This window comes from Rhinolophus ferrumequinum, chromosome 26 (genome assembly GCF_004115265.2).
Source record: "Rhinolophus ferrumequinum isolate MPI-CBG mRhiFer1 chromosome 26, mRhiFer1_v1.p, whole genome shotgun sequence".
NCBI lineage: Eukaryota > Metazoa > Chordata > Mammalia > Chiroptera > Rhinolophidae > Rhinolophus > Rhinolophus ferrumequinum.
In genome coordinates this window covers 3,823,199-3,850,969 of record NC_046309.1, presented here as the reverse complement: position 1 = coordinate 3,850,969, position 27,771 = coordinate 3,823,199, and the positions used below count along the sequence as shown (strand labels likewise).

Genomic DNA, 27,771 nt, shown 5'->3' with positions numbered 1-27,771 from the left:
GCAAGTCAGCCTGACCTGCGGTCTCTCTGGGGGAGATGGGTCTGAGGTCGCGCCTTCATAAGCTACCTGACCTCCATCTGAGTGTGTAGGGGGAGCGTATCAGAATCACCGGGGGAGTTTTTTCTCAAATATATGTCGCTGCCGTCCCCACAGCTCTGACTCCCCCGGGAGAGCGGAGTGGGTGGCAAGGCACGTGCACGTATTTTGAAAATAACTCCGTAGCCGATTCTCGTCTCTTCTTTCCCCAGAGCCAGCACTCTACACTCCCTGGAGACCCAGGGGCCTCTAGAGTCAGCCAGCAGCACGGATAGAATGGCCCGGAGGTCAGCGCTGACGCGTTACTATGAATACCCAGGCGTGGCGAATGCACTCTGCACACCCTCAAAACGTCACCCCAGAGCAAGGTCCAGCCCGGGGCAAAAGGCAGAGCCCCAGGCTGCTGGGCCCCGCCCCGAGCTGGGGAGGAGGGGCAGATTCTCTCCAATCACGGTTCCTAAAGGAGGAGGCGGACAAGGTTTTCTCCAATCACAGCTTGCAAAGAAATTGATACGTCTTTCCGCCAATCATCGCCGAGGCGCGAGGGGTTTGACGGGATGGGGGTCAGAGCCAACATGGAGACCTCAGTGAGATGGGGGTGAAACTGCTGTTGCCGATTACTCCTGTTCTCCCGTCGCATCATGTTGTTGCATTTATTTCGGGTCGGGATTAGGAGCGGTCCTGTCGCAGGCAGGCCGCTACTCCTCCTCCGCTTCCAGACATTCTCAGCCGTCAGGTAAAAAGGGACAAACCTACTGGGAGCACGGGCCATTGACCCGCCAGCCGGGCGTGGGGCCCGCCGGGAGATGGAGTCCTGGGCTCGCGCGAGGCCAGCTGGGAGTTGTAGGCCTACCTGGCCCGGGGTGGAATGTCACTCCCCGGGGGATTGGCCTCAATTATTTATAGCGATGACCCAGGTGCCAGCAGGAGCCTCCGCGCATCTGTATCCGCGTGTAGGCGGACTGAGGGAACGCTTTGGGTGGGTGACCACGCCCGGTCCGTACTCCCCGCCAGGGGGCGCCGTGCAGCACAGATGTCGTTCCTGGCCCCCGTCCACTTTTCTTGGAATTGATCTGGCGGTTTGGATAGAAATTACTCCTATGCAGAGACATTCAGTATTGGTGGTGTTCCCAAGATTCAAAATGAGCCGAACAAAAATTGTTCCTAGATGTGGGTGCAGAGGTAGTCTAGTAACTTGTACATGTTAGTTCTTGTGTTCACTTGACACACGTTGGTCTAAAGAGAGAGAAAGACGGGTGGGAAACGGACAGGACCCTGAGAGTCCAATGTAAATGTTGTATGAGAGAAACTGACTCCCTTCTGCTCCTGGAGTAAATATAATCACAAGAGGGCCAAGCAGGCAGCAGAGTCACAGAGCAGGTGTGTGGGGACAGTTCCAGAGAGCAGTTTCCAGGCTCTCGGCCTCACGTGGAAAGGTGCTGGCTCGGGTAGTAGATGGCCATCAGCTGTGATTAGTTGGCCATCAGCTGTAACCAGTTAGCCATTAGCCACTGATATAACTGCCGTGGCTGAGCTAGTAAGCGCGGATTGCGGTTAGCAAGTGGGGTTGGTTGGCAGAGAAGTGGACGGCAGGCTGCGGATCGTGTGCCTCCTGCTTCCTGTGTCTCCCACCCAGCTGCCAGCGAGATTATAATGGTATGACTCCCCTATCTGTGGCTCCGTGGATGTTCCTTTTTGGCCTTGCCATATCCTGTGTTCTTATGCAGGGAGCGGGACCAGAGACCCCACATGACACCTTGTGTGACAGGGTGGTTGTGGACTTGTGTTGTTGGGAGAGTCCATCTGATTAATAGAGGGCAAGAGCTGGGCGGAGCTGGAGCCACAAGTACCAGCGCTGGGAAGTAAAGCGGCAGCTCTTGGCAGTGACCAAGCCCTGCTTAGAGTCTTACTTAGTTTGGAGAAGATGAGAGAAGCTGGAAAGTGGCCATGGTAAATTATTAAAAGGTTTGAAAACAGTCCTTAAGAAAAGAGTAAAGGTGTTGATATTATTTAAGCCAAAGAGAAACCCAAGGAAAGAGACCCAATAACATTCAAGTATTTGTGCATTCATTTGTGCAGTGTTTTTCAAACGTGTAAGTCACAGCACAATAGATCATAAAATGAACTTAGTGGGTTGGGACCATTTAAAAGTGAACATAATAGAAAATAGAATATATGTTTAAAAAATAGAGAAAGTATTATTTTGTGAATTTCAGTTTTGTGTGACATATATATGTTCCTTGTGCTGGGTCACAATCTAAAGTGTACTTCTTCCTGTTGGCCTCGGTAAGTCCAAAACTTTGCAGACACTGCAGTAGTGGGTCAGGTTGTTCTGCATTCCTAGTGCGGTCATGCACTCAGCAAACATAAACATTTGCTGAACATCTGTTAGGTGCCAGAGCGCTGCTAAGTGCTGGGGATACAATAATGAGTGAGCTCCCTGCCCTCAAGGAACATACCGTCTAATGGGGAAATTGGACAATTACACAGGGTAGAAGCAGAGGGAGCTTCTCCATCTAAAATGTAGGATAGACGTAAAGTCCACTGTGCAGAGCAAGACACAAAAACCAGGCAAGTGGAAAGGGGTGTGGGTGGAGGCACTACATGGAGGTGACAAGAAGCATGGGCCTCGTTGACACAGGGAAGGATGGGTCAAAGTCTGCGGTTAGGATGGCCTGGGAATAGAAAAGACCATCATAGTCAAGGAAGAACCTCTCACTCACTCTGGTCTCTCTTTAAAAGCCTCTCCCATCAATAATCTCGTTTGGATCTGTGAGCATCCTACCATGTACTCTTCAGATAACTTCAGCTTCTAACAGGCCTCTGTAGCCAGTTTTGTCCTCTTCCGGCCACTCCCCTCTGCTGTGATCTTGAAAGTGCAAATCTGACTGTCAACACCCTAGCCTGAAAACCACCATGGTCCTCATTGCCCTCCAACGTCCAGCTGTTTTGTAAAGACTGTAATGACTGCTCCCGCCCACCTCCACCCTTCCTGACTCCCTCCCACAGAAGGAGGAGCGCCTGCTTTGTGCTCCCCAATGCTCCCCACACTCCGCAAGCTTTGTCACGAGCTCCTTGTGCCCCCACTAAAGCCTAGCCACCAGGAGGGTATTTACCCCCTCTGCCCTGTCCCTGCCCCGTGCCCCATAGCCGAGCACTGCCCACAGTAGGCACACAGCCCTAAATTGCCACCTACAGATGTGGGAACCGCAGGAAAGAGGAGGTGGTCTTGGCCTATCTAAGGTGACAAGGTATGTTATTTAGATTTTCATTTCTTTTTCTTCCTTCAGCTGACGGAGAGGGACTATGTCACCTTTTTCCCTCCATACGTTGTCACATAAGCACTCGAGGCCTGGGAGGAGCCAGGATGCTAGAAGCGTGGGCAATAAGCATTGACCAATGGTCACCAGCCTTGGGTCCAGTCCTGGCCCTGCCACACATGGCCTTGGGCAGGTTACAAGGCCGAGTAGAATGAGCCTAGATTCTGGACTCACACGGCAGTCCCCTCGTCTCCCAGTTCTGCTGCTTGGGGACAGGGTATTAGCCTCTCAGCCCCACGTGCTGTTTTGCCGTCTGTCAGGTGAGAAGAATGGCATCTCCCTCCCGGGTGCGAGGATCAAAGTCAGGGGACTGTTAACTCGGTGAGGCGGGGCCACGGCCACCAGGTGGGGCTCCCTCTCTTACTTCTCCAAGCCATGTGCACTCAGGACTTCTGTGTCCTCATCTGTAAGGGAGTGCCGTGGGCTGGCTGCCGTGTGGAGTGCCCTCCAGCTCTGACGTGCTGTGATCTGAAAGAACGAGGGTTGGAGCGGGTCACTGCTCCTGAGGTGCTTCTGGAGGCTGAGGGCCTGACTGAGCGATGGCACAGGGAGAACACCCTTCAGGCTTCATTCCATGTGCTTGTGTCATTCCTCAGCTACTTTGCATATGTGTGTTTGTCTCAGAAACCGAGATTGCTCAAGAATAGCCTGAGAAAGGCAGTGTAGGGCCTGGTGGAAGAAGAAGTACTGCTGTCCAGCAAGGTCAGCCCAGGGCTCTGCTGGTGTGTTGTTCAGTGGAAGGACAGTCGTGGCCTGGCGCCATCGGTGTGATTCTCTCCCTACAGGCACTCTGATGGCCAGCACAGCTCCTACCTCCTCAGGGCCGTGGCCCAGCTGCGGTGCCAGCTCCGGGCCCGCCTCCCTCGAGCGCCCCCAGCTCCTGGCCGAAGCCTCTCTGCCTGGCGCTGGGTGGGGGGAGCCCTCCTGAGCCCCGTGGTGCTGAGCAAATGCCCCCGCCTCTGCCTTGTGGCACTGTGTGAGGCAGAAGAGGCCCCTCCTGCCCGCTCCAAACCCTGTGTCGTGGAGTCCCGCTTCAACTGGAAGCTCTTCTGGCAGTTTCTGCATCCTCACCTGCTGGTCCTGGGGGCCGCTGTCGTGGTGAGATCTTCCCCGGCACCCCCAAAACCAGAGACAAGGAAGGACCCAGCCAGGGGTTTGCAGAAGCCCGAGCCAGAGCTGTGTAGGGGTAGTTTGACTGCCTTGTCAAGTCGTGGACGAGACTTAGGAAGCAGCAAGGGCTGGCTTAGGGACCAGGGGCCAAGAGCTACCAGGAGAACCTGCACAGGGAGGCTGGGTGTGCAGGGTTCACGGGTCCCCAGGGGCTGGCAGCCTGGGCGCTAAGTGTCAGAGAGCAGCTAAAGCATGGACGACAGCAGGAGAGAAGGGCCAAGGTCAAGGCTGGCGGTGGGGAAGACCATGCCCCCCCCAAATGTCTGCCCCCACAGCTGGCACTGGGTGCGGCACTGGTGAATGTGCAGATCCCCCTGCTCCTGGGCCAGCTGGTGGAGATTGTGGCCAAGTACACACGGGAGCACGTGGGCAGCTTCATGAATGAGTCCCGGAATCTCAGCACCAAACTGCTCCTCCTCTACGGCCTCCAGGTACAGCAGGAGGGGGTGCCTGGGGGCAGCCAGCGGGGCCTCCCAGGCGCCCCTGAGTGCCCCTGCCTCTCCCCCAGGGACTGCTGACCTTCGGGTACCTGGTACTGCTGTCCCGCGTCGGGGAGCGCATGGCCCTGGACATACGCAGGGCCCTCTTCAGCAACCTGCTCCGGTACTGCCAGCGGCAGGGTGTGGGCCGGGGTGACCGAGGGGCCCCGGGATCCCAGGAGTCGGGGTGGGTGTCACCCTGACATGATGTCTCCCCCACCTGCTTCTCCCCTGTCCCACCACCAGACAAGACATTGCTTTCTTTGATGCTAAAAAGACTGGGCAGCTGGTGAACCGATTGACAACTGACGTGCAGGAGTTTAAATCATCCTTCAAACTTGTCATCTCTCAGGTCAGTGCCACACGCCTCCCCCCTCCCCCCCCCCCCCCCCCCCCCCCCCCGTGCAGATGCACCAGCCCTGCCCGTCCTTTGGCCCCGAGCCTAAGCTTACATGGAGCAGAGCGCGAAGCCTGCTGTCTGATGAGGAAATGGGGAAGTGCGTGAGTTCGTGGAAGGGAGGTGCCATGGCAGTGTCCAAGGTCAGGACAGGCTGTTTGTCCTGTTCTGAAAGCTTACCTCCCCAGAAAATCTTCCCAAGGACTCCGACAAAGAGCTTTTCCTGGTCCAGCTTGCCAAGAGCACAGTCGCCCTGGCCTGCCTTGCCCCCAGCCTGGCATGCTGACAAGTGTTAAGAATGAGCAATGGCTTTTTACTGTATTACCGGTGTCCTCTTCTCATCCACCCGTGACGGCGCCATGGCTGCTAGATCATGGCAGACACGCCCACAGCATCTCCATGTGACTCTTTTTGTTCAGTTTCTAGAGCAGAAAGAGAAGCAAACTGGGATCTGTCGGGCAGGGTGCCAAGTGCACAGGCATTCTCACCCAGCCCCGACATGCCTGCTGGTCAGGAAGGGGGTTACATTCTGTGCCCAGTGGCACAGGTCTCAGTCCTGTGGCCTTGGCCTTGGGAGGGTAGGGCTGTAGCCAGCTGACCCTTGGTAATGCCCCGCGTGTCGTGATGCTGGTGCCAAACAGCCTTCCTGCCTCCTTCCTCTCCCCAGGGGCTGCGAAGCTGCACCCAGGTGGCTGGTTGCCTGGTGTCCCTGTCCATGCTGTCCACACGCCTCACGCTGCTGCTGGCAGTGGCCACGCCCGCCCTGATGGCAGTGGGCACCCTGATGGGCTCGGCGCTGCGAAAATTGTCTCGCCAGTGTCAGGAGCAGGTACGACACTTCCCGCCCTGCTCCTTGCCGTCCCCCTTCTCTCAGTCGCCAGCCCAACTTCCTATCTCCCGGATACCTTGTAGGTTGCCAGGGCGACAGGGGTAGCGGATGAGGCGCTAGGCAACGTTCGGACCGTGCGAGCCTTCGCCATGGAACAGCGGGAAGAAGAGTGAGTCCCGGGCAGGGGCAGAACCTCAAGCAGGGGGCTTTCCCGAACGCACCCCCACCTGCCCTGTGCCCCGACCCAGCTGCCTTCTGAGGGCAGGGCTTGGCCTCTGTCCCCAGACGCTACGGAGCAGAGCTGGAGGGGTCTCGCTGCAAGGCAGAGGAGCTGGGGAGAGGCATCGCCTTGTTCCAGGGGCTCTCCAACATCGCCTTCAACTGTGAGTGAGCAAAGCCTTGCCTGGGGGTCCGGGTCACGGCTGAGGAGGAGCAAAGGACTGGTCCCAGCAAGCCAGTGAGGGCCAGCTCTCGCCTGTTTGACGTTCTTCATATGTCTGTCGGGTACCAGGTGCCCGAGCCTGGTGACAGGCAGTGGGCAGGTGGGCTGATGTCACCACCGAGCTGTGTGTAGGGTGCTGCCAGCCTGTGCTGCCAGCCTACCCAGGAGGAAGCCATGGAGGCACCCCCCACCCCTTCCGCCACTTATTTCCAAATGAGGAAACAAAGGCAGAGACTATTCAAGCGACTCACCGAGATTCCAGTCCATTGGAAGCACAGCAGGGACTGGAACTGGGGACTAACCCTGGGCCAGGCTCTGCTCCGCTTCCAGCTGCTTCCTCCCTAACCACCTGTCCCTTTCACTGTGCAGGCATGGTTCTGGGCACCCTATTTGTTGGGGGCTCCCTTGTGGCTGGACAGCAGCTGACAGGAGGGGACCTCATGTCCTTCCTGGTGGCCTCCCAGACAGTGCAGAGGTGAGTGTGGGGGCCGTTCCCGGCCCTAGGGAGCCCTGCTGGGTCAAGGGCCAGGGTGCCAGCCTGTTCTGGGGACTGCCGCGCACCCCAGAACTGGGGACTGGCCCAGCACCCCAGGGGAGCACAGGGCTGGGGGGAGGGCCCATGCCCTCCACGAGAGCCCATCAGGGCTCGCGGCAGCCCCTCCAGCCTGATTCACTGACTAGACTCAGAAAAGCAGTTGTTACCTTCAGCCTTGCAAACACCTCAGAAGTTGCCTTGACCAACTTTTACAACTTTTTTAAATTATAGTAAAATACACATAACATAAAATTTACCACCTTAACCATTTTTAAGTGTACAGTTCAGTGGTATATACACTCACACTGTTGTGCAGCCATCACCACCGTCCGTCTTCAGAACTTGTCATCTCGCAAAACCGAAACTCTGTGCCCATTCAACGCTAACCCCCTGGCCCCCTCCCCCAGCCCCTGGCAGACTGTCTGTCTCTGTGAATTTGGCTGCTCTGGGTACCCCCTTAAGTGGGGTCGTACAGTATTTGTCCTTTGTGTCTGGCTTACTTCACTAAGCATAGCGTTTTCCAGGGTCATCCATGTAGTAGTGTGTGTCCCCATTTCCTGCCTTTTTAGGGCTGAATGAGGGTCCACATATGGATAGGCCATCTTGACACGCTTTTGACGCCCTCCCCTGCTCGGCCTGGCTTTCTCCCATGCATGGCCATCCTGGTGGCTCGTTGCACTAATTGCTCTGAAACCCACCTGTTCCTCTGGGCCCGGCAGCCCTGACCTCTCGGCTGACTTTGCCACAAACCGCCCAAGGCCGCCCCTTCCCTGGCTCCCCGCAGCCAGACACTAGCAGTTCCTCCTGTCGTTTCTGTTCACTTTGCCTTCCCCCACCCCACATCCATACTGTATGTATAAAAATACATAAAACGTAAATATACGTTATGATGACTAACGGAAGTATGCTACAATGAGTCACTGAGGAGTGAAGAGCTGCACTGGCACCGGCCACATCAAGGAAATAGAATGTCACCCCAGATGCCCCTCTGTGCCCCATCCCCATGGCTTCTGATTCTGGTGGCACGTGTGGCGTGGCTCAGCTTTGTCTCTTACCACCTGTGTCCTACAGAATCCCTCACCATAGGCCTTTTTATTGTCCCGGGTAGAGTGGAGCTAACCCGGAGATGAGCAGGTGGAAAAGACCCCCACCCTCGGCCCCATTTCTGCCCAGCGCTGTCTGATTGGGGTCCGGTCAGGTCCCCTCTGGTCCTGGGTGGCCCCACCCTCCTCCAGCCCGGGAACTATTCCCTGGTAGCCCTGGGACTAAGAAGCTGTGACTGTTGCAGAGACAGGCACAGGAGGTCTCCCCTTGCTGCCCCTCCGCAGGCTGACCTTTGGCCTCTCATTTTAGTCCTGAAGACCCTGACGACCCCACTGGCTCCCTTCATGCAGCCACCCTCGGCCTTCTCTGGGGCAGTAGCAGGAAAATTTCCTGGCCCCCCTTCCTTAGACTCGCCTTCCCTGGGGCCCCCTTCCTCTGTCTTCCTCCCCACTGCCCTGCCTCGGCAGTTAGAGTCACGCAGACAGAGGAAGCCCAGGACTTTTAGATGTGTGCCCTGTGTCACAGGCTGCCGGGCGGGGCTGCTGCCACAGCCACGGGCCCTGGGCCCATCCATGTGGGGGCCTCTCAGCTCACAGGGAGGAGTCGGCTCTCGTTTTATTACAGAAGCTGATGTGTTTCCTCCTGGGGTGCCACGGGAGTGGGAGACGGGGTGGGGGGCGGGAGGTAGTGCTCCCCTGCCTTCAAGCAGCCTCAACCTTTGGCCCCAGTGCGGGGTTCTTTTTAGTGGCATCGGAGCCCCGGAGGACATGGAAAGGTGCCCAGACAGCCTACAGTCAGGGCCAGGCCACCTGGTCCACATCCAAGTCTGGGGCCCACTGGGAATGAGTGCCCCCCCCAACCCCGCCCAGCCTCCAGGGAGAGTTGAGGCCTTCTTTTGAGCCATCTCTGAGAGCAAGGTCATCGCACACCAGCGAGTCATGTGCATCTGGTTTTCGGTTGCTGCCTGGCACCTCTGCCAGGCACTAATGGCTTCCAGATCTCTTGAGAATGTTCTCCCTTCTCACCCACAGATAACTCGCTATCCTGGCTCTTCCTTGCTCCGTGCTTCCCCACTCCTTTTGGCAAGTCCTGATGGCTCTGAGCCCGCCAGAACCGTTTCCGTGCAGGCTCCTCCCCCTCCCCCCACACCCACCCTGGGGCTGGAAGAAGTGGGATTGCTGAGGAGTCAGTCTTTCCTTTCTTCAGGAAGGGCCTGTGCACACACTCACAGACGCACACACTGTCACGGGCCGCCCAGGCCCGTCAGGAGTGGTGACTAAGAAGCAGTGACTCACCTCCCTCCCAGCAGCCGACAGCCCCGCATGACGGAGGAGGCGACCCACTGTCTAGACAGAGCCACACAGGGCAAGCCCACAATAAAATGCCTCCAGGGAGTTTGTTTTGGGGTCCCCCAGAGGTCTCCCTGTGGTCGGTCCAGTGTCTTCTGTTTTCTTCCTTCTCGGAAAGGATGAATACCCGTTTTTCCACCTTATCTAGGCCTTGCTTCCCCCAGGAGTGTGCAGCCCTAGATCTGACCTGCCCATGTGGGCCTCATAACCCTGACCTCTGCTGATGGCGTTCAGGAGCCGGCCTCTGCCCTGCAGGCTCTAGGCCGGATGGAATCCAGCCCCACTGAGCCCTGGGGCCCCCAGTCCTGAGGTAGCTGACAGTGGTCTGCCTCATCCAGCCTAGGAGAGGACGCAGCTCCGAAAGGAGAAGCAACTTGCCCAGTGACCTGCCTGGTCCCAGGGCTCCTACGTCCCAGATTCCAGGGACATCCTGCCTTTGGCTGCAGGCCACCTATTTCCTTGCCTCACCCATATGTCCCCTGAGCAGCTGAGACCCGGACCCGGCCCTCCGGGGCCTGCCTTCCCTCAGGCACTTCTTGTCCCCATTCTCAACACTGCTCTTCTCCTCACAGGTCCATGGCCAACCTCTCTGTCTTGTTTGGTCAGGTGAGTGGCAGGGTCGGGGGTGGGTCCCAGATCCGGGCTGGAGTGCCATCAGCCACCAACATCACGTGTGTGCTGCCGGGGGGGTGTTGGGCAGAGGGGATACCGTCCCTGCCCGCTGTGTGGGGGTGCAGGGGATGCTGCTATCACTCCCCTCCCTCCCCTTGGACCCCACCCCTCCCTCAACGCAGACAAATCCCCCCCAGGTGGTGCGGGGCCTCAGTGCAGGTGCCCGGGTCTTCGAGTACATGACACTGAGCCCCTGCATCCCCCTGTCTGGGGGCAGCTGCATCCCCAGGGAGCACCTGCGTGGGTCCATCACATTTCACAACGTCAGCTTCAGGTCAGTGTCAGCGGGGGAGCACTGGGGTCCTTCTCTCCAGGCTGAGGACAGGAGGGGAGCTGGCTGGGGACCTAGGCCAATGTCTCCCTTGGAATAAGCCCCCTCAGCGGTACGGTGAGACTTCAGGGGGGACCTGGGAACATGGGGCCAGGAACCCGATCTAACTGAGGGTGTCTTGGTCCTGTCAGTTACCCCTGCCGCCCTGGCTTCCAGGTGCTCAGAGACTTTACCCTCACGCTACCCCCTGGCAAGATCGTGGCCCTCGTGGGCCAGTCCGGTGGAGGTAAGAAGAACCCTCATCCTTTCCTTCCCGTGGTGGCCACGCAGAGCAGAGCCCTTTCACTGCCATCATGGGTCCCTCTCTCTTGGCACAGCCTCCAGAAACCCATGCCCCCCCCCAACTGCCCTGTCTCCCCAACCCGATTCCACAGGAAAGACCACCGTGGCTTCCCTGCTCGAGCGCTTCTACGACCCCACAGCAGGCATGGTGACGCTGGACGGGTGGGACCTGCGCACCCTCGACCCCTCCTGGCTCCGGGGCCAGGTCATCGGTTTCATCAGCCAGGTGTGGAGAGAAGGCTTTCCTCACCGCACGGGGTCACCGAGACGGGTCTTTAATGTCCACCAGGCCCGTCTCCTGCCTCCCCACAGCCCTGCTTCTCAGTCCTTACGGCGCCCAGGCCTTCTCCCCTTCCCAGTCCGCCAGCCCCTGCTCTGGGGGCCTCTGGCCTTCTTCAGTTGTTTTCCGGTGTTCCTCAGGGTCTGCGGTTTCCGCGTCTTGGGCCACCCCAGCTCTGCCCTCGTCTCACTAAGGCAGGAACACTTCCTCCATCCAAGTGGCCACGCAGGTGGGGCTGGGAGGGCTGCTTGAGGGTCCCCGGGTTCTCTGACAAGCCCTGGTGCCGGGGGCCTAGCGATGCCCACCCGCTGTTGCTGGTGGCCTGCTCCCCTCTTTCCCCTCCCCGCATCCTTCCCACCCCCGCTAAGCGAGGCCCCACCACTTTCCCTCGGCCTGGGGGTGGTACCGCCCACAGAGAGTCCACCTTTCCACTGTGTGTGCAGAAGCAGGACATCCTACTAACCCACGAGGGCTGCTGCCATGGCAGAACAAAGCCACAGTGCAAACTCCCTCCCTCCCCTTCTCTCCGGGGGGGCGGGGAGCTCTGTGGAGCCAGCTGGACGTGCTCCCACTGCCACCTTCCTGTTCCCACTCCTGACGGGCTCCATGCCCTGCAGGAGCTTGGCCTGCCCACTTGATGGACCTCTGTTCTCATTTGACCTTTAACTTGGACCTGCCCCTACCTGCCCTCCAAGGGGTCCTGGTCTGGCCAGAATAGCTTTTCCTGACACGCCCTTCAGGGGTTCAGGACAAAGTCAGAACACTTCCTGTGGCCTCGCCCCCACCCCCACCCAGGAACCAGTCCTGTTTGGAACCACAATCATGGAGAACATCCGTTTCGGGAAGCTGGGTGCCTCCGATGAAGAGGTTTACGCGGCTGCGCGGGAAGCCAACGCTCACGAGTTCATCACCAGCTTCCCGGAGGGGTACCACACCGTCGTCGGTGAGCGCAGGGACGGCGTCTGGCTTGGGTCTGCCAGGAGGGGCCTGTGGGGACAGGAACACAGGCATTGCATCAGGGAAGGCCAGACCAGAACTGTGGCCGAGGAGGACAGAGACGGTTCTGTGGGGACAGGGAGTGCAGGTACAAGCAGGCTGCAGAGAGGGGACACGGCGTACCCACATAACGTGTCGGTCAGTGACAGACCGCTCGTAGGATGGTGGCAGGCTGTACCACCTAGGTCTGTGCAGGTGCCTCTGCGATGTTCGCACAACGTCGAAAGCGCCTCACGACCCATTTCTCAGATGCATTGTGTGGCTGTACAGGACCAGCCAGCGACGTCGTGATCCGTGCTGTTGGGGGACTCTGTGTCCCAAGACCCAACCAGAAGCAGAGGGTGTTACCTCATCATAATCGTGTGTCCTCTGGCTCCTATGTCCTTCCTGTCCTGTTCGTTAGCTGGAAGCTGTCCCCATGTTATCGATGGCATTGACGTGGTGAGCAGGTCTGTCTCCTGACGTAGCCAGGACAGGGCTCTGGTGGTTCTGGAAGCACCACTGGGTTGACATGCGGTCGCATCGCCCTGTAGCATGTCTGTGGCATTTAGCAGCCTGGTCGTGCATCTCAGAGGTCTCTCCAACTCTGGGGCCGGGTTTCTCATCCAGAGTCTCCAGGCTCTGTTGCAGACTGTTCTCGCGTATCTCAAAGTGCAGGCCTATCTGGGGTGCTCAACTCTTGAAACTTGGGCCCTATTCTAGCTGAGCTTTTGCCTCCCAAGGGGTGTCCCCCATCTGTGGCAATCTTTCATGTTCTGTGTCACTGACCCAGCTGGTTTTCTCACTGCTCAGATTCCACACTCCCCTGACTGGAGGGGCCGTGCCTCCCTGTCTTGGGTCGCACTTTCTTTGTACCTCTGACCTGACACACTCTGCGCTGCAGTCTGTCCCTCGCTGCTCTGTGATTACTGTCACCTGGAGGCTCTTTGGCTCCCAGGCTGCTGCCTCCGCAGTTCTCCCCAGATATGGTCTTCCCAGAATTCTTGGGTGGTGGGCTTCAAACCCCACTGTGCTGTCACCACACTCCAGGAACCCACGTCTGGGTCCTGGATGTCCCCACAGCAGCAGAGACCCGGAGGCCCGGGAAGGCAGCTAGAGCTGCAGGTCCCATCCTGCCTCTAGGGCCCTGCTCTGGTACGTGAGAGGCACCGACTTGGGTCACCTTGCATGAGTGTGCACGCATTTGCCCAGGAATGTGGGACCGGATGCTGACGGGTGTGGTCCTTGCCCTCGCAGAAGCAGGAAGAACATGCACAGGCCAGGGGAAGACCCCAAGGAGCCCCCGCTTGGGGGGGCCGCCCCCAAGTCCAGAGCTGAGGGTCATTTCCTCCGCAGGTGAGCGGGGTGCCACCCTGTCTGGCGGCCAGAAGCAGCGCCTGGCCATCGCCCGCGCCCTCATCAAGCAGCCGGCGGTGCTGATCCTGGACGAGGCGACGAGCGCCCTGGACTCGGAGTCTGAGCGGGTGGTGCAGGAGGCCCTGGACCGCGCCAGCACCGGCCGCACCGTGCTGGTCATCGCCCACCGGCTCAGCACCGTCCGCGGGGCCCACCACATCGTCGTCATGGCCCACGGCCGGGTCTGTGAGGTCAGCGGGGCCCAGGGAGCGGGCCGGTGGGTGGGGCAGCCTGAGCTATGGACACAGTGGAGCAGTGGCCCCGCTGAGCTGGGTGAGGGTCGGGCCTGGCTCTGGAGGCTTTGGGCCATCTCCTGGAAGCAGCAGCCCACGTGGATTCAGGAGTTCCTTCCCTTAGGTCAGAGCTGGCCTCAGAGCCCCAGTGCCCTCCTCTGTCCCCTGCGGGCAGCAGAGCTCCCCGGATCATAGGGAAGCGTGTGGTGACCAGGGCTGAGGTGCAAAAGAGGCAGCACCCAGAGCCTGGGTCCACCGCGGGGCTTAGAGTCCGTGTGGGGCCTGGCTCCCAGCCCCCCAGCCACTTGTTCCAGCAAAAGCTCAAGGGCTTCACGAGGGACCCTGGACTATGAGCTGGAATCTGGGCTCTGTAAGGGACTCAGCTGCTCTTCCGACATCCCCCTAAGCAGGGAGGTGGCGCTTACAAATACAGATGCGCCAGTGGCATCTGTAACCAATTGTGCCTTTGTGTCACAGTGTCCTCAGAAGGGACGCTGGCTTAGGTGACAGTGACCCCAACAGCGGATACAAAGCCAACCCTATTCGGGCCCTGAACTCTGAGCTCTGTCAGGTGACCATCTGCCCCTCCTTCCTCTCCAGGCCGGGACCCATGAAGAGCTCCTGAGGAAAGGTGGGCTGTATGCCGAGCTCATCCGCAGACAGGCCGTGGATGGCCCACCTCCTGGGGCCCCCGGACGCCCCAGGAACCACCACCCCAATTCCTGAGAGCAGCCCCCTGCAGTCTGGTCACTGCTGAGCGTCAAAGCCTGGGGCCAGGGACTGAGTCCCCAGCAGGGCCAGCGTGCTGGGCTGTGGCTGTCCTCCCAATAAAACCCCAGCCAAGCGCTGGGCTCGGAGGAGGTCGGGATTGCTCCCATCTACTCCCTCTCCTGCCGCCAGGCTGCCACCCTCCTGCCAGAGCCACTGAGTCATTGGTCTGCACAAGGGAAGAGGCACAGTCCCCAGGTCCTTGCTCTGTTCCCTCCCTCTGCCCAGACCTCCCCCAGCCCCTCTCGGAAACTGCGGAGTCTCTCCTCTACCTGACAGCCTAAAGGCACCCAGGCCCCAGCTCCGGAGAGCACACCCAGGGTCAGGGAGTGGTAGGAAATTCTCACCGGGGTTCTTCCCCACACCCGTGCCAGGACCTCACTTTCCCAGGCTGGCTCCTGACACCCCTCTTTCCCCACCGTCTCTCGTGGCCCTGGGAGAAGGAGCTCACCCCTTGGGCCAACCCCTTGAACCCACAGTCCCCATCCTCAGAACAATTTCTCTTCCTTCACACGGTCCTTATTTCTAGAGTTCGCCCTCCCGTCATCCCAATGGGACAGATGCCTAATAGGCCGCAGCCCCCGGGAGGAGGAAGGGGCCGCAAGTGCTCTGTGGTCCAGCCTGGCGGTCTCACCACTGCCCCGCCTCCCCAACCCCGAGTCTGTCACGTGGCCAGTTTGTGGGCAGCCCCCTTCATTGTGAAGACACCAGCTTGGAAGGGGACAGAGAAGGCATTTGGGACACAGCCCAAACTCCAGCCGCGGGGCACATAGTGCCAACAGTCACCAAGGTCACCAAGCCATTCGGGAAGGGTTAATGCTAAGCCCCTCGTATTGGCAAAATACAAAACCAGTCCGAGGAGGAGCCGTCACTGCCAGAGCATGGAGGATGGGACCAGAGCCTCACCTTGAAAAAGGACTGGCCACCTGCCCCCATGGCATGAGCCTCTGGCCCTAAAGCTGTGAGTGAGGTGGGACCGGCTTCCATCGGCTTCGGAGGACCTGTGAGTAGCCAGGATTTGCCACCAGCCTTCGTGGACTCCCAGAGACGCTCACCCCTCCCGCCTATGTTCTGCCCACGTCACCTCCCACCAGGCACCCTTACCCTTCACAGCCATGTCCAGGCTGAAGGCCCCACTGAACCCTGCTCCCTACGGTGGGAAGAGGAATTACCTGTGCCCTGTATCGGAATTCAATGCCAGCCAAGGATTTTGGATTGATCATGTGGCACAGAAGGGTGAGGCCATGTTTCGAGGGGTAGCAGCAATGGCAGGAGAGCAGAGTTGGCTACAGCTGGAGGCCAGCCTGGAAGAGGTAGCAGTGGCTCAGGTGTGAGTGCAGGATCTGTATGGGAGACCCCACTACCTCTTCTGGGTGTGGTTTAGGACCAGATGCCACTTTGGGGACAAACCACCCAAAGTACTCCAGGGCCACAGCCACCCTGCTTTGCTGCCCCACTTCCTGACTGATCAGAGGTCATATCCTAGGGCAGCCTCGGCCCAGGAGGCAGAGCATGGGGCAGGCGCTGGGCGGCTTTGCCACTAAACACCTCCTAGTGCAGCCAAGAGCTGGCCTCAGCGCCCTGGCCAAGTCCACGCTGGCCTGCCCAGCCCCTCCCTTGGGAGAACCAGTTCCTGCTCCCCCAGCCTCTGACACCAGATTCTAGGTCTCTTCTTTCCCCCTCAGCGCGGCCTCCGAATCCTGCCTCCCGCCCAGCCCAACTAGGGAATTAGTGAGATCCGTGACTGGCCTTCAGCCTGAAGGCTGTGCCACGGGCCCTGTGTCTCCGTAACCTCGACCTTGGCTCCTGCAGCTGTTCAAGGTGGATCTTAAGCCTGGCTGTGCTTAATCTTGAAAACTTGTTTTAAGAGCTTAAATGGGATAATCTGTGGTCAAGTACTGAAAAGTCACAATGCTGCAGCCTCAGAGGTGGTCACATCTGTGCAATAAACCACGTCATCCACTCACTCTGTCCAAAGCGTGTTCATTACACACCTGTTGTGTCACTGTGCCCAAGATAGGGATGAGAACAGCCCCTGCCCTGTGATGGCTGCAGTCTCGCGAGGGCAGACAGCTGGGCAGGCGGTTGCAGCACTGTGATGGTGTTTGGTTGGCGAGCTTTGTTGTTTCTGCTACTCACAGCCAAGAAACCACCAGCGTGAACCTGGCGGCCTCCAATGCTTCATGGAGGGAGACGGAGTAGAAACACTTCAGTAAGTAAATTGATGGAGATAAACCTGCTTTCCCTCCGGCCCACCGTGGGCACCTGTCTCCCCCTTCCTGACATACGAGGTGGGGAGAGGTGAGCATTAACCAAACATGAGCGGGCCTTGAGGACCGTCGTCCTGGGTCCTTTGAAGCATCTTCAGATGGGCCAGCTCTGTCCTCTCGAGGCCAGTGTTGTCACACCATACTAGGCACTGGCCCAGGGCCCCCCAGCCTGTGTAGGGGTACAGTGTCTTCCTTTAGAAAAGCCCCACGCAAAATAGGCACACTCCCGTGTGACGGCCGGGAGTGTAAAACGCTGTAACTCCTACGGCCAGGAATTTTGTGGCATGTAGCAAATGACCCAGGCAGTTGCCTCTTGACCCAGCAGTCCTGTTTCTGGCAGTTACAGTTATGCAATATCGCTGGGAACACTGTTGTCTGTAATGGGAGACTGGAAACCCTCAGGGTCCATCATAGGAGCATGGTGACATAACAGAGTGCATCCACACAGTGGAATGGTATGCAGCCATTTAAAACTGGGGATGTTTTCCAGGTACTGGATATCCTGTGGTCCCCAGAACATGTTAAGTGAAAAAAGATGTGAAGTGAGAGGGCATCCGTGTTAGAAGCCGGACCATGTTACCTGGGAGAGACACCATGTCACACCTGGGTACCAGGTGGGCACCTGTGTTATACCTGGGAGTGGCGGGGGGGTACCCCATGTTACCTGGGAGGGTGGCAAGTGAGCCCACAATCATTGTGGTAGAAGCCAACCTCCCAGACAGATGGGCCTGGGTGTGGAGTGGGGAGTGGGAAAGAGGGTCACTCAAGAGATCGACCCCTGGGACGTGGGACCGGCAGAGGCCCTGGCTGTTGGTGTAGGCTGGGACGTGGGGGCTCAGAAGGCGGAGGTGGCCAATGCCAAACTCCCCACCACCTTCCAGTCTGGTCAGGCGCCAACTCCGCTCTTTGTGAAAGAACAATAACCCTGGTGAAGTTAGTGGGAAGGGAGGAGACGGGAGGAGGGAGGGGCTGGGCCAAGGGCCAGTGACTGACTCCCAGCTCTATACACAGGGGCTGCAGCCGGGAATCTGGAGGCCCTGAGGGTACCCCAGCCCCAACTGTCTCTGGGCTCCCCCCAAGCCCTACCGGGGTTACTGTGGTTTCCTGCTGGCGCCTCTGGTCTCCACAGCCATGGCACCCCCCATGCTGCACTAATGGCTCAGCCTGGGGCTCCAGGGACCTCCCCCGCCCCCCAGGCTGCTCTGCCAGCCCCCTTACCCCCTCACTGCTGAAACCCAATCCTCTGCGGCAGCTTGGCTCAGCAGAGCAGCAGACTGCCCTGCTTGCCAGGCCAGCCGCACCCTACCTGCTTTCTGCTACGGAGACCCCAGCCCAGCACCGGCCCGAGGAGCCAGAGCCTGCTTCTGGTCCAGGCCAGCCAGACCCTCCAGGCCACCGAACACAAGGCAGCCAGGCCAGTGCTTCCCCACCTCCCTCTCGGGCTTGGCTCCTCTCCTCTACCTCTCGGGTCCTCGCCTGGCACCTGCAGTGACCCCCTGCCTGGCCAGGCCCTGGGACCGACCCTCTCTTCCTTCTAAGCCCCTGCCACCTGGTCACCACCCCCAGCCCTCTCAGTCCCCCCACCTCGGCTCCGGCCATGAAGACCCCCTCAGGGCCGGAGGAGGCCCGGCGGCCCGCCTCAGACATCCGCGTGTTCGCCAGCAGCTGCACACTGCACGGGCTGGGCCATGTCTTCGGCCCGGGGAGCCTGACCCCGCGCCGGGGGCTGTGGGCTGTGGCTGTGCTCCTGTCGCTGGCTGCCTTCCTCTACCAGGTGGCAGAGAGGGTGCGTTACTACGGGGAGTTCCACCATGAGACAGCCCTGGACGAGCGTGAGAGCCACCAGCTCACCTTCCCGGCTGTCACCCTGTGCAACATCAACCCACTGCGCCGCTCACGCCTCACACCCAACGACCTGCACTGGGCTGGGCCAGCGCTGCTGGGCCTGGAGCCCGCCGAGCACGCCGCCTTCCTGCGCGCCCTGGGCCGGCCCCCCACGTCACCCGGCTTTATGCCCAGTCCCACCTTCGACATGGCCCGACTCTATGCCCGGGCAGGGCACACGCTGGAGGACATGCTGCTGGACTGCCGCTACCGCGGCCAACCGTGCGGGCCGGAGAACTTCACCGCGGTGAGCTGGCCACCTGACCTGTCCTGCCGGGGACCCAGGAGTGCCAGCCATCCCTGCCGAGGACCCACCATCCCCAGCCTTGCCAGCCCAGGCTCCCCCAAAGCCAGGGAACCTTAAGACCCATACCTGAGACCCTTTCCTTCCCAGCCAGGCCACAGGCCCCCACCCCACCAGTGCCTTTCTGTTCAGCCCAGGAAACTGTCCTCCATGGGGTTCTCTCTGTCACTCAGCTGACCTGCAAGGTCACACCTACCAGCATGGGACACTCACCCAGGCTGTCTCCAGGCCCCGGGTCTGATCTGTGGAGACCCTGATCCTGGGGCGGGGGGGTGAGCTAGTGGGACTGTTCTAGGGCAAAAGACCGCTCTCCCTGCCAAGGTAGGGGCTGGTTTTCTCTCTGCCTCTTCAACCTTCTGCCAGTCCTGGAGGAGGGCAATGGGATCCACTGACTTTTACCCCAGTCTCCAAAGAAAGTTGCTGTGCCCTGTGCTGGGGGTGGAGAGGAAGGAAGAGTTGGAGTAATGGGAGCCATGAGGGTCCAACTACATGTGCTTGAATGAGGGCAGGGCGGGGCCATTGAGATGTGGGTCTCAGTGTTCAAAGAAGAGACGACAAAGAGGGGGTGGGGAGGGGATGGGTCCCACGGCCCTGTTTGGCTGGCGGGGCTTCCTGTCCCCTGGTGAAGTCTGCCCCTGTCTGCCCACCCCCAGATCTTCACCCGGATGGGTCAGTGCTACACCTTCAACTCTGGCGCCAATGGGGCAGAGCTTCTCACCACCCCCAAGGGCGGCGCGGGCAATGGGCTGGAGGTCATGCTGGACGTGCAGGAGGATGAGTACCTGCCCGTGTGGAAGGACGTGGGTATGAGGGTGCGCGTGGGGTGGCTGGAGTGGGGCACCAATGGGGTGCAGACATCTCTGGGGAGCAGAGGAGGTGCTGGGGTGGGACCTAAGGCCGTCCTTCCTTGTGAGAGGGGGTGGGTGGGGTTGGCCCTGCATCGTCCTCGAGAAGGGGCTGCAGCAGGGGAGCTCCTGGGACCCAGGTCTTAGGTCCCTCTTCCTCCACAGAGGAGACCCCATTTGAGGTGGGAATCCGAGTGCAGATCCACAGCCAGGAGGAGCCACCCATCATCGACCAGCTGGGCTTTGGGGTGGCCCCTGGCTACCAGACTTTTGTGTCCTGCCAGCAGCAGCAAGTATCCTCCCCTGCACTTCCAAACTCCCCTCCCCCCAAGGGTCTCAACCCGCTCCATCAGCTCACACCACCTCAGACCCCAACCCCCCAGTTCTTCAGACCCAGGAGCCTCTATTCCCCAGCGACTGATCACATTCTCCCGGGGTGCCCCGCTTGTCCCGAAGCATCCTTAACCAGTCCCTCTAAAGCTGAGCTTCCTGCCAGCGCCCTGGGGCGACTGCAGCTCGAGATCTCTGGACCCCGACTTTGACTCCGAACCCTCTGATCCCCTGGGTGCCCCCGGCCCCACTCCAGGCCCCAGGCCTCCCTATAGTCTAATGGGGTGTCGCCTGGCCTGTGAGACCCGCTACGTGGCTCGGAAATGCGGCTGCCGAATGATGCATATGCCAGGTAAAGGGCTGGGGAGCCAAAGAGGGGTCGGATGGGGAGGGGCCCAGAGCCTGGGAGGCCTCCCTGAAACTGTCCCCCCCCAGCAGGTGGCGCTCCCGTGTGCAGCCCCCAGCAGTACAAGGATTGCGCCAACCCCGCGCTGGGTAAGGGGCAAGCCTCCCCGCATCCCATACCGTCCCTACCCGGTTCGGCCTGTTACCCCCACCCGGCGGCGGACAGCCCTGACCCGGGCAACTGTGGCCCGCAGATGCCATGCTGCGGAAGGACGCGTGCACCTGCCCCAACCCGTGCGCCAGCACGCGCTACGCCAAGGAGCTCTCCATGGTGCGGATGCCGAGCCGCCCTGCCACCCGCTACCTGGCCCGGAAATACAACCGCAGCGAGGCCTACATCGCGTGAGCTGGGGCGGCCGGGGGTGGGGTGGACACCCTTCCCCTGGCCGAGTCTTCCTTCTCACACCTGGGTGGGACACCAGTCTGCACGTCATCACCGGGCCCTAGGACTCTGGACAAGCTGCCTAACCTCTCTGAAGCTGTGTCTTCTGCAAAACGGGGCGGTGACGCCCCTCCTGGGGCTCTTGAAAGGAGTCAGAGCCTAAAGAATGATCACCTGTTTGCCGCCAGCAGTTGGCACCGGGGGCTGTCCAGTGAACATCCCGCCTCTTTTCCTCCAGGGACAACGTGCTGGTACTAGACATCTTCTTTGAGGCCCTCAACTACGAGACAGTGGAGCAGAAGAAGGCCTATGAGGTGTCAGAGCTGCTTGGTGTGTGCGCGCGCACCTGGGGTGGGGGAGGGGTGGGCACAGCACGTGGCTGTGCGCTGACTGACTGACGGTGCCTGGGTGTCCACAGGCGACATTGGGGGCCAGATGGGGCTCTTCATCGGGGCCAGCCTGCTCACCATCCTTGAGATCCTGGACTACCTCTGTGAGGTGGGCCGGGGGCCTCAGCTGGGGGAGGGGGAAACAGCCACAGGCCCCAGGGCAGGGTGGAAGGTGGCCACCTGCCTCACTGCTTGCTCCCAGGTATTCCGAGACAGGGTCCTGGGATACTTCTGGAACCGAAAGCGCTCCCAAAAGCACTCCAGCACCAATCTGGTAACAACCTCCTCTTCCTCCCCTGCCATCTCTATCTGAGTGTTCCAGCCCTCCCCCCCCACACCCAAGCCTAGAACACCATCCCTGCCTAGCTGGGGAGAAAAACAGAGTGGCAGGGAGGGGTGAGCAGCGACCTTGGCTGGTCCTTGGAGGACCCCTCCCCTCCTCTGACCCTGTCCCTCCTCCTACAGCTTCAGGAAGGGATGGGCAGCCATCGAAATGAAGTGCCCCATCTCAGCTTGGGCCCCAGGTAACAAGAAATGGCTCCCTGAGGTCAAGGGAGGAGGGGCAGGTACAGTCCAGAGGGCAAAGTTCAGATCCAGAAGGGCGGAGGCAGGAGCAGGGCAGTGGGTGCGAGGCCCCCTGTCCTAGCACTGTGGTCTGTGTCTCAGCAGGCCTCCCACACCTCCCTGTGCCGTCACCAGGAGTCTTTCTGCCTCCCACCGCACCTGCTACCTCGTCACACGGCTCTAGACCCGATGTCTGTGTCTTCAGGGCCGCACCTTGCCATCCTGGACATGCCCAGCCTGCACATAACTTTGCTGTCTTCACCCCAATAAAGTTCTCAGCTGTTCATCAGTCTCAGCTACTCCTCTTACAGGCAGACTAGTCAGGCCAAAGTTAGCACACTCAGGCACAAGAGCTCTGCCAGCCATCATCTAGAGGACATGGTGTCTGAAATATGGGAGGGATCTGAGTTAACCTCCAGAAATCCCTCTGGGAGAGAACAGGGCAAGAGCACCAGTTGTTTGCATCTCAGTGAGAATGAGTTTGTCAGACTGACAGCTCAGAGAGAATGGAACCTCACGTCATGTGTCCGCGTGGAGAGGAGTCAGTGGCAGGGTAGTCCCATTTGGGGGATTGTAGGGAATGGCTGGAAGAAGGCTCTGACCCAGAGCCTGGTAAGAAGTGGGAGAGCAAGCAGCGAGAAGGTAGAGGGACTCCCCACTTCCTAGAACACAAGCCGTGTCCTGCCTTACTTAGATCATGCCTTTTTCCCACATTTAGGACCAAGCTCCAGCACACCCCGTCTCCATGGGAACAGGTCTCGTTTTCCCAGCCTGCCCACAACAGAGGCCCCAGGTTAGATGGTGAGGGAGGCTCTCCCTTCCCACTCCTGCCAGCAAGGATACACCCAGGCCCCAGCCACGGCCATTTTCCCTGTTCTCTTTCTCTGTACCCAATATTGGAAAACTGACAGATAAGGGAGCAGGGAGGGGGTGTTCCTGATCTAACCACATCTTTGGGTCTCTCCTGTCCCAGCCTCTCTGCAGGCCTAGGGAAGGGGGGAGGGAATGAAGAGGTAAGGGACAGGGTGAGTACCCGTGGGATAGGGAGAACTACAAGGAAAGGCCCGGCCCTCTTCTACTTCTGTGGAAGGCCATCCTTGCTCTCAAACACCGGCTGCCTAACCCCTCAGGACTGTCACAGGCCATCCTGGGTAGAGGGAAAAAGGGGTACACACGAGTGCGTACGCACATGTGTGGGCACAGCAGTGCCCCTGAGCCCAGCCATAAGGGGTGCGGGTCAGCCTCTAGCCCCCAGCCTCAGGCCACTTAGACAGAAGCTCAGCAAGCACGGCACAGCTAAGTTGTGTCCCAGCTGGAAGCAGGGTAGCAGAGGGTGGTGAAACGGAGCAGAGACCACCACCCAAGCCCACCCCCTCTCAGAGCCACTCTACCACCACATCAGCCAGACTGTGGGAAAGGAGCCAATTTATGAAATTAAATAAAGTCCGTGGAGGGAGGGAGAACCCGCACGAAGGCGCCTCTACCCTGGCGGGCCCAGCATAGCTGGAGCTCAGCACACTGTGCGTCCCTGTTTTTCTTCCCCTCCCGGGAAAGGGGCAGAGGTAGGCCAGGCCCCAGCCTGGCGGCAGGGTCCAGGAGCCTAGGGGGGGCAGAAGTCAGAGAAGTAGGGATGCTGCAGGGCCTCCTCTGCTGAGATGCGCTGGACAGGGTTACACTTCAGGAGGTTCTGGAGGCACAGAAGGAAGGTATAGCCGGGTCAGGCAGCGTCAGCAACCCAGAGCCTACCCTCCCCCAGTCCCTCTGGACAATTATCCTACCACCCTGTAGCCCTGCCCTTGGTCACCTGCAGCAGGTCCCTCCCTGTGGCATTGAGCTTGGGTACGACGTTCACCAGGGACGTTGTGGCTGGGTACATCGGGTAGGGCTGTGGGGGGCAGGGAGAGTCAGCCCAGGGGTGTGGGGCGTGGAGGCTGCTAGAGCTGAGAAACAAGGGACCACCGATGAACCATGACTCCCCATGCCCATCACACCTTATAGTCTGGCAGCTTGGTCATGGCGGGCCACTGCTCCTCGGTTGGCGTCCCCAGCAGTGTATCCACAGGGTCAAGGATCACTTGGTGCAAAGGGGCGGGGGGGGGGCTCTTCCCCCCCAGGGGAAATTCCTCATGCCCACCCCTGCTTTCCTCACTTTATCCCCCAGCTCATGACAGAAGCCACCCCAACACATGTAACTATCATTTTTTGTCCCACCTGCATGATGTTTACCGCAGGCCAGGAACTACAGATACAGAAGTGAATTGCTTTGACCTACATCCTGATGTCCGTGGTCCTGATGACCAGCCAGCCTTCCCCGACTCCCACAGATTGTTCTGCTGCTCCTTTTGGCTCCTTTTGGCTGGAGGAGCATCTCCTTGGCTTCTTCCCCCAGGGAGCCCTCCATGTCTACATGTCACACACTCTCCAGCTGGAAGCATGCTGCTGCACTGTGACAACCAGGGGCGTCCCTCAGAAGCCCTGCAGCCCCTCTCCATTCTGGCTTAGTCCATCGCCACCCTCGCTCTCTGCATTCTGAGCTCCACAGCTTGTCACTCCCCCTCCAGAGGGCCCCCGACGCATGGAAATGGAAGGGTATCGGAAGATCCTCTTCAATTGGTCGTCTACGTCGTTGCCAGGGAAGAGAGGCCGCCCTGCATTGGCCAGCTCTGGGAGAAGGAGGAAGGGGTGAGAGGACCTGACACATGAAGAACCCCTCATTCCCATGGGACCCTCTGTGCCCCATCCCCAAGGGCGCCACTTCCTGCCCCGTGGGGACCCTCCAAACCCTATTTGTCAACCCAAACAGGACGGAAAGTGCCTCTGCAGACCCGCGGCATCACCTGCAAAGATGCAGCCCGCTGACCACATGTCGATGGACGTGGAGTACAGCTTGGCCCCAAAGAGGACATCCGGTGGGCGGTACCACAGCGTGACCACCTGGAGAAGACCCCACCCACAGGGACCGCCCACTTAGAGGGCTGGGAGGAGGCAGCTCGGAGAGGAGGGGAAAATGTTTTGGGTCCTGGAGTCAGAGCTGAGAGATGCTCACTGGGGGATACCCTTCCTCACTCACCCCCACATCCCACCCCCCAGCTCACCTCAGCTGAATAACAGCGAACAGGGATCCCAAAGGCTCGAGCCAACCCGAAATCAGCCAATTTCAGCTCCCCATTCTGATGGAGATGGGAGGAACAGGAGAGGGGCGTCTCAACAGTGTGAAGGCCGGCTCCCCCATCACTCAATCCTTGGCTCCAGCCTCCCTAGTCTCCCCCCTTCTCCCTGAGAGGTACCCTGTTTATGAGCAGATTCTGGGGCTTCAGGTCCCTGTGCAGCACGTTGCGACTGTGACAAAATCCCAGGCCTTTTAGCAGCTGGAAGAGGAATGACTGGAGAAAGGACAGGGAGGCAGGCATCAGACCCTCTGGAAAGGAAGCTGTGCCCAGCAGTGGATCACGCACCCGTCTTCACCCTCTGCTTTGCCTCGAACCAACCTGTCTTTCAGCACCAAGGTCAGTTCGACATCATTCATTCCCTATTGAGGACCTACTTTACATTACGCTGCACGTGAAGTATTAGAAGCAAACAGTGAACGGGGCCCTGGTCCCCACCTTTCTGGAACTTACAGCCTAACGGGCCTTCCTACCTTCCAACCCCACACGGACCTCTCCCCTACCTGGCCTCATTTGAACACACACATTGTGACTTTCAACATCTATGTTGTGCTGTATTATTATTCAGCACCCTGGAACCTGAGTCGAGGCATGTGGCCTTGGGCCTAGAACTGTGCCTGGTGCATGGCAAAGCATTCAGTACTTATTGTATTGCCTGGATGAACACATTTCTTTGAATCTCATTTTCTCATCTCTCAAGCGTAAATCATAGCATTGAGACCAGAGCATTACTGTGAGGTCGAAGAGCTCCTGTGAAAATATGCTCACTATGAGGGAGGCCCGTGGAGAGCAAAAACAGGGTTTTCTCAGTCCCTGACCCCCCAGCGTGTCCAAGTCCAGGGCCTGAACTTGGTGCTAAAGAGCAGGGACGCTGACTCTAAACTCCAAGCCCAGCCTCGATGAGTCCCCACAACACCAGCCCCCTCACCTTCACAATTTCTGGGTCTAGGTCACCATTGCAGCTGTCGAAATATTTCTTAAGGTCCTAAAAGAGGATGGGGTGGGGGTGAGGGAATGGGACAGGGTTTAACCTTAGTCTGGGCCCCTATACCCTCCCAAGGCTACTGTCCCCCAAATCCCCCTTTCACCTGGTCACAGAACTCAAAAACCAAAGTCAGCTTCTTGTCGCTATGCAGGACGTCATGAAGCCTAGGAAAAAGGAAGGACTTGGCCAGGCAGGTCCACAGGTGTGGCCTAATATCCCACTAGCAGCCCATGTCTGAAGCCCCGACCTCCTCCGACTGGCCACACAGGCAAGCAGGACTCTGCCAGTCTACACACCTGACGATGTTCTTGTGCTTCAGCTCTTTGAGGAGGCAGATTTCCCGAAGGGCAGAACTCGGCACTCCCTACACATAGGAGGGGCCGGGAGTGGGGGTATGCAGTCACATCCCACCGTGCCTAGGCCCTCAACCACCCCCCTGGCCCAGATGCCCCAGTCCTACCTCATCATCGTCATCCAATCTCACCCGTTTCAGAGCCACGATCTCATGAGTCTCCCGGTTTTTAGCCTTGAATACTGTTCCATAGGTGCCTAGAGGAAGGAGATCAGGGGCGAGGGAAAGGATGGGGCACCCTAGGAAGTCCCTCCTGGGAGGGGAGACATCATGGGAGTGTGTTATTTCTGATGCCTGCAGGAGTAAGGGAGGAGATTCAGGGTGAAGGCTGGGCATGGCAGAGCTTCGAGAGTGAGGACGTGGCAGAGAAGGGGCCTGCAGAGGCTCAACGGGTCTGCAGCAGGGAGAGGCAGTGGCTGCCGGGGTAGATCTATAATAAAGGCAGTGCTTTGGGAGGGTCTGGAAACAGTGAGCAGGGGTCTGGGAGAGGAATGAAGGCCGGCAGGAATATTGAGGTTGGAGGTCTGCTGCCAGATCTGAGGCTGGAGGGTGGGGGTGGATTCTTTAAGTGGTGCTGAAGGTGGGTGTAGGAAATGCAGGAAGTGCTGAGGTCGGGAGATCGGGCCTACAGGGAGTGCTAAGATTGGGAGGGGGCGTCTGCAGGAAATGCTGACGGGAGGATTGGTGTTTGCACCGAGTATTTAGCTCGGGGCCAGGGATGCAGCCAGTGCTGAGGTCGGAGTCTGGGCATTGCTGATGGTAGAGGAGCCAGAGATGCAAGGAATGCAGAAGATCGTGTAGGAACATTTGGTGGTCCCATTACCTTCCCCAATCTTCTCCAGTTTCTCGTATTTCTGCATCGCAGCAGCCGCGGGGACCCCTGTGGGCCCTCGGTTCTAATACTTCGGCCCCGGCGTTGCAGAGGAGGCGGCACCCCAGCCTCCGGCCCTGCCCCGCCTTTCTGCCTGCGCATGGGTTTCTGGGGCTTGTAGTCCTAGGACTACCAGGTTTCCCAGTAATGCCGGGGGCTTTAGACAACAAAACTACAACCCCCAGCAAGCTGCGCTTAGACTCTCTGCAGCGCACGTCTCCCGGGTCTCAGGTTCGATCGCGGAGGCACACCCTGGACTTCAAGTCCCAGGAAGCATCACGTGTCCGCTTTCCCGACGCCCCGTCGAAACGCCGCGGCTCCCAGCGTGCCTCCCACTTACTCTTTCTTTCTGTAATCACTTTATTTTATAAAGGGCCTCTTCGGGACTGCATGTTCTAGAATGCAGCAGGGGTAGGGGTGGGGCGCTCTCTGGGGTTTGGGATTTGACGGCATACATCTGGGGCT

At 59.2% G+C, this 27,771-nt stretch overlaps 3 protein-coding genes across 11 annotated transcripts; 2 read left to right on the top strand and 1 right to left on the bottom strand.

The window, feature by feature from the left end:
• Window positions 1-576: 576 nt before the first annotated feature.
• Window positions 577-15,353, top strand: ABCB8 (ATP binding cassette subfamily B member 8). The gene is made up of 16 exons (XM_033098965.1): window positions 577-772; window positions 4,142-4,454; window positions 4,802-4,957; window positions 5,035-5,129; window positions 5,252-5,357; window positions 6,070-6,231; window positions 6,315-6,400; window positions 6,517-6,614; window positions 7,043-7,148; window positions 10,174-10,207; window positions 10,411-10,547; window positions 10,736-10,830; window positions 10,979-11,112; window positions 11,962-12,109; window positions 13,498-13,748; window positions 14,391-15,353. Exons 1-16 carry the CDS (start codon window positions 678-680, stop codon window positions 14,514-14,516), a joined length of 2,142 nt encoding a protein of 713 aa, XP_032954856.1. The 5' UTR covers window positions 577-677; the 3' UTR covers window positions 14,517-15,353.
• A 2,713-nt stretch (window positions 15,354-18,066) lies between these two features.
• ASIC3 (acid sensing ion channel subunit 3) lies at window positions 18,067-24,529 on the top strand. Of its 9 annotated transcripts, none has more exons than XR_004422201.1 (12): window positions 18,067-18,959; window positions 19,670-19,820; window positions 20,027-20,154; window positions 20,342-20,543; window positions 20,630-20,686; window positions 20,791-20,938; window positions 21,217-21,292; window positions 21,397-21,476; window positions 21,570-21,641; window positions 21,833-21,891; window positions 22,034-22,724; window positions 24,163-24,529. XR_004422201.1 is itself a non-coding variant. In XM_033099216.1 (11 exons), the coding sequence occupies exons 1-11, from the start codon at window positions 18,426-18,428 to the stop codon at window positions 22,113-22,115; spliced, it is 1,605 nt and encodes a 534-aa protein (XP_032955107.1). In that variant the 5' UTR covers window positions 18,067-18,425; the 3' UTR covers window positions 22,116-22,215. The 9 variants fall into 9 exon arrangements, 7 of the variants coding, with proteins under 7 accessions (XP_032955107.1, XP_032955105.1, XP_032955109.1 ...); XR_004422202.1 differs by having other exon boundaries at window positions 20,627-20,686; window positions 22,037-22,724; XM_033099216.1 differs by lacking the exon at window positions 24,163-24,529 and having other exon boundaries at window positions 20,627-20,686; window positions 21,217-21,308; window positions 22,037-22,215.
• On the bottom strand, window positions 23,340-27,395 carry CDK5 (cyclin dependent kinase 5). Its single transcript, XM_033099219.1, has 12 exons — window positions 27,259-27,395; window positions 26,544-26,632; window positions 26,380-26,447; window positions 26,187-26,247; window positions 26,027-26,083; window positions 25,219-25,314; window positions 25,027-25,101; window positions 24,769-24,865; window positions 24,525-24,594; window positions 23,923-23,983; window positions 23,736-23,816; window positions 23,340-23,618 (listed from the first exon to the last, which is right to left on the bottom strand). The coding sequence occupies exons 1-12, from the start codon at window positions 27,293-27,295 to the stop codon at window positions 23,532-23,534; spliced, it is 879 nt and encodes a 292-aa protein (XP_032955110.1). The 5' UTR covers window positions 27,296-27,395; the 3' UTR covers window positions 23,340-23,531.
• Window positions 27,396-27,771: the final 376 nt, after the last annotated feature.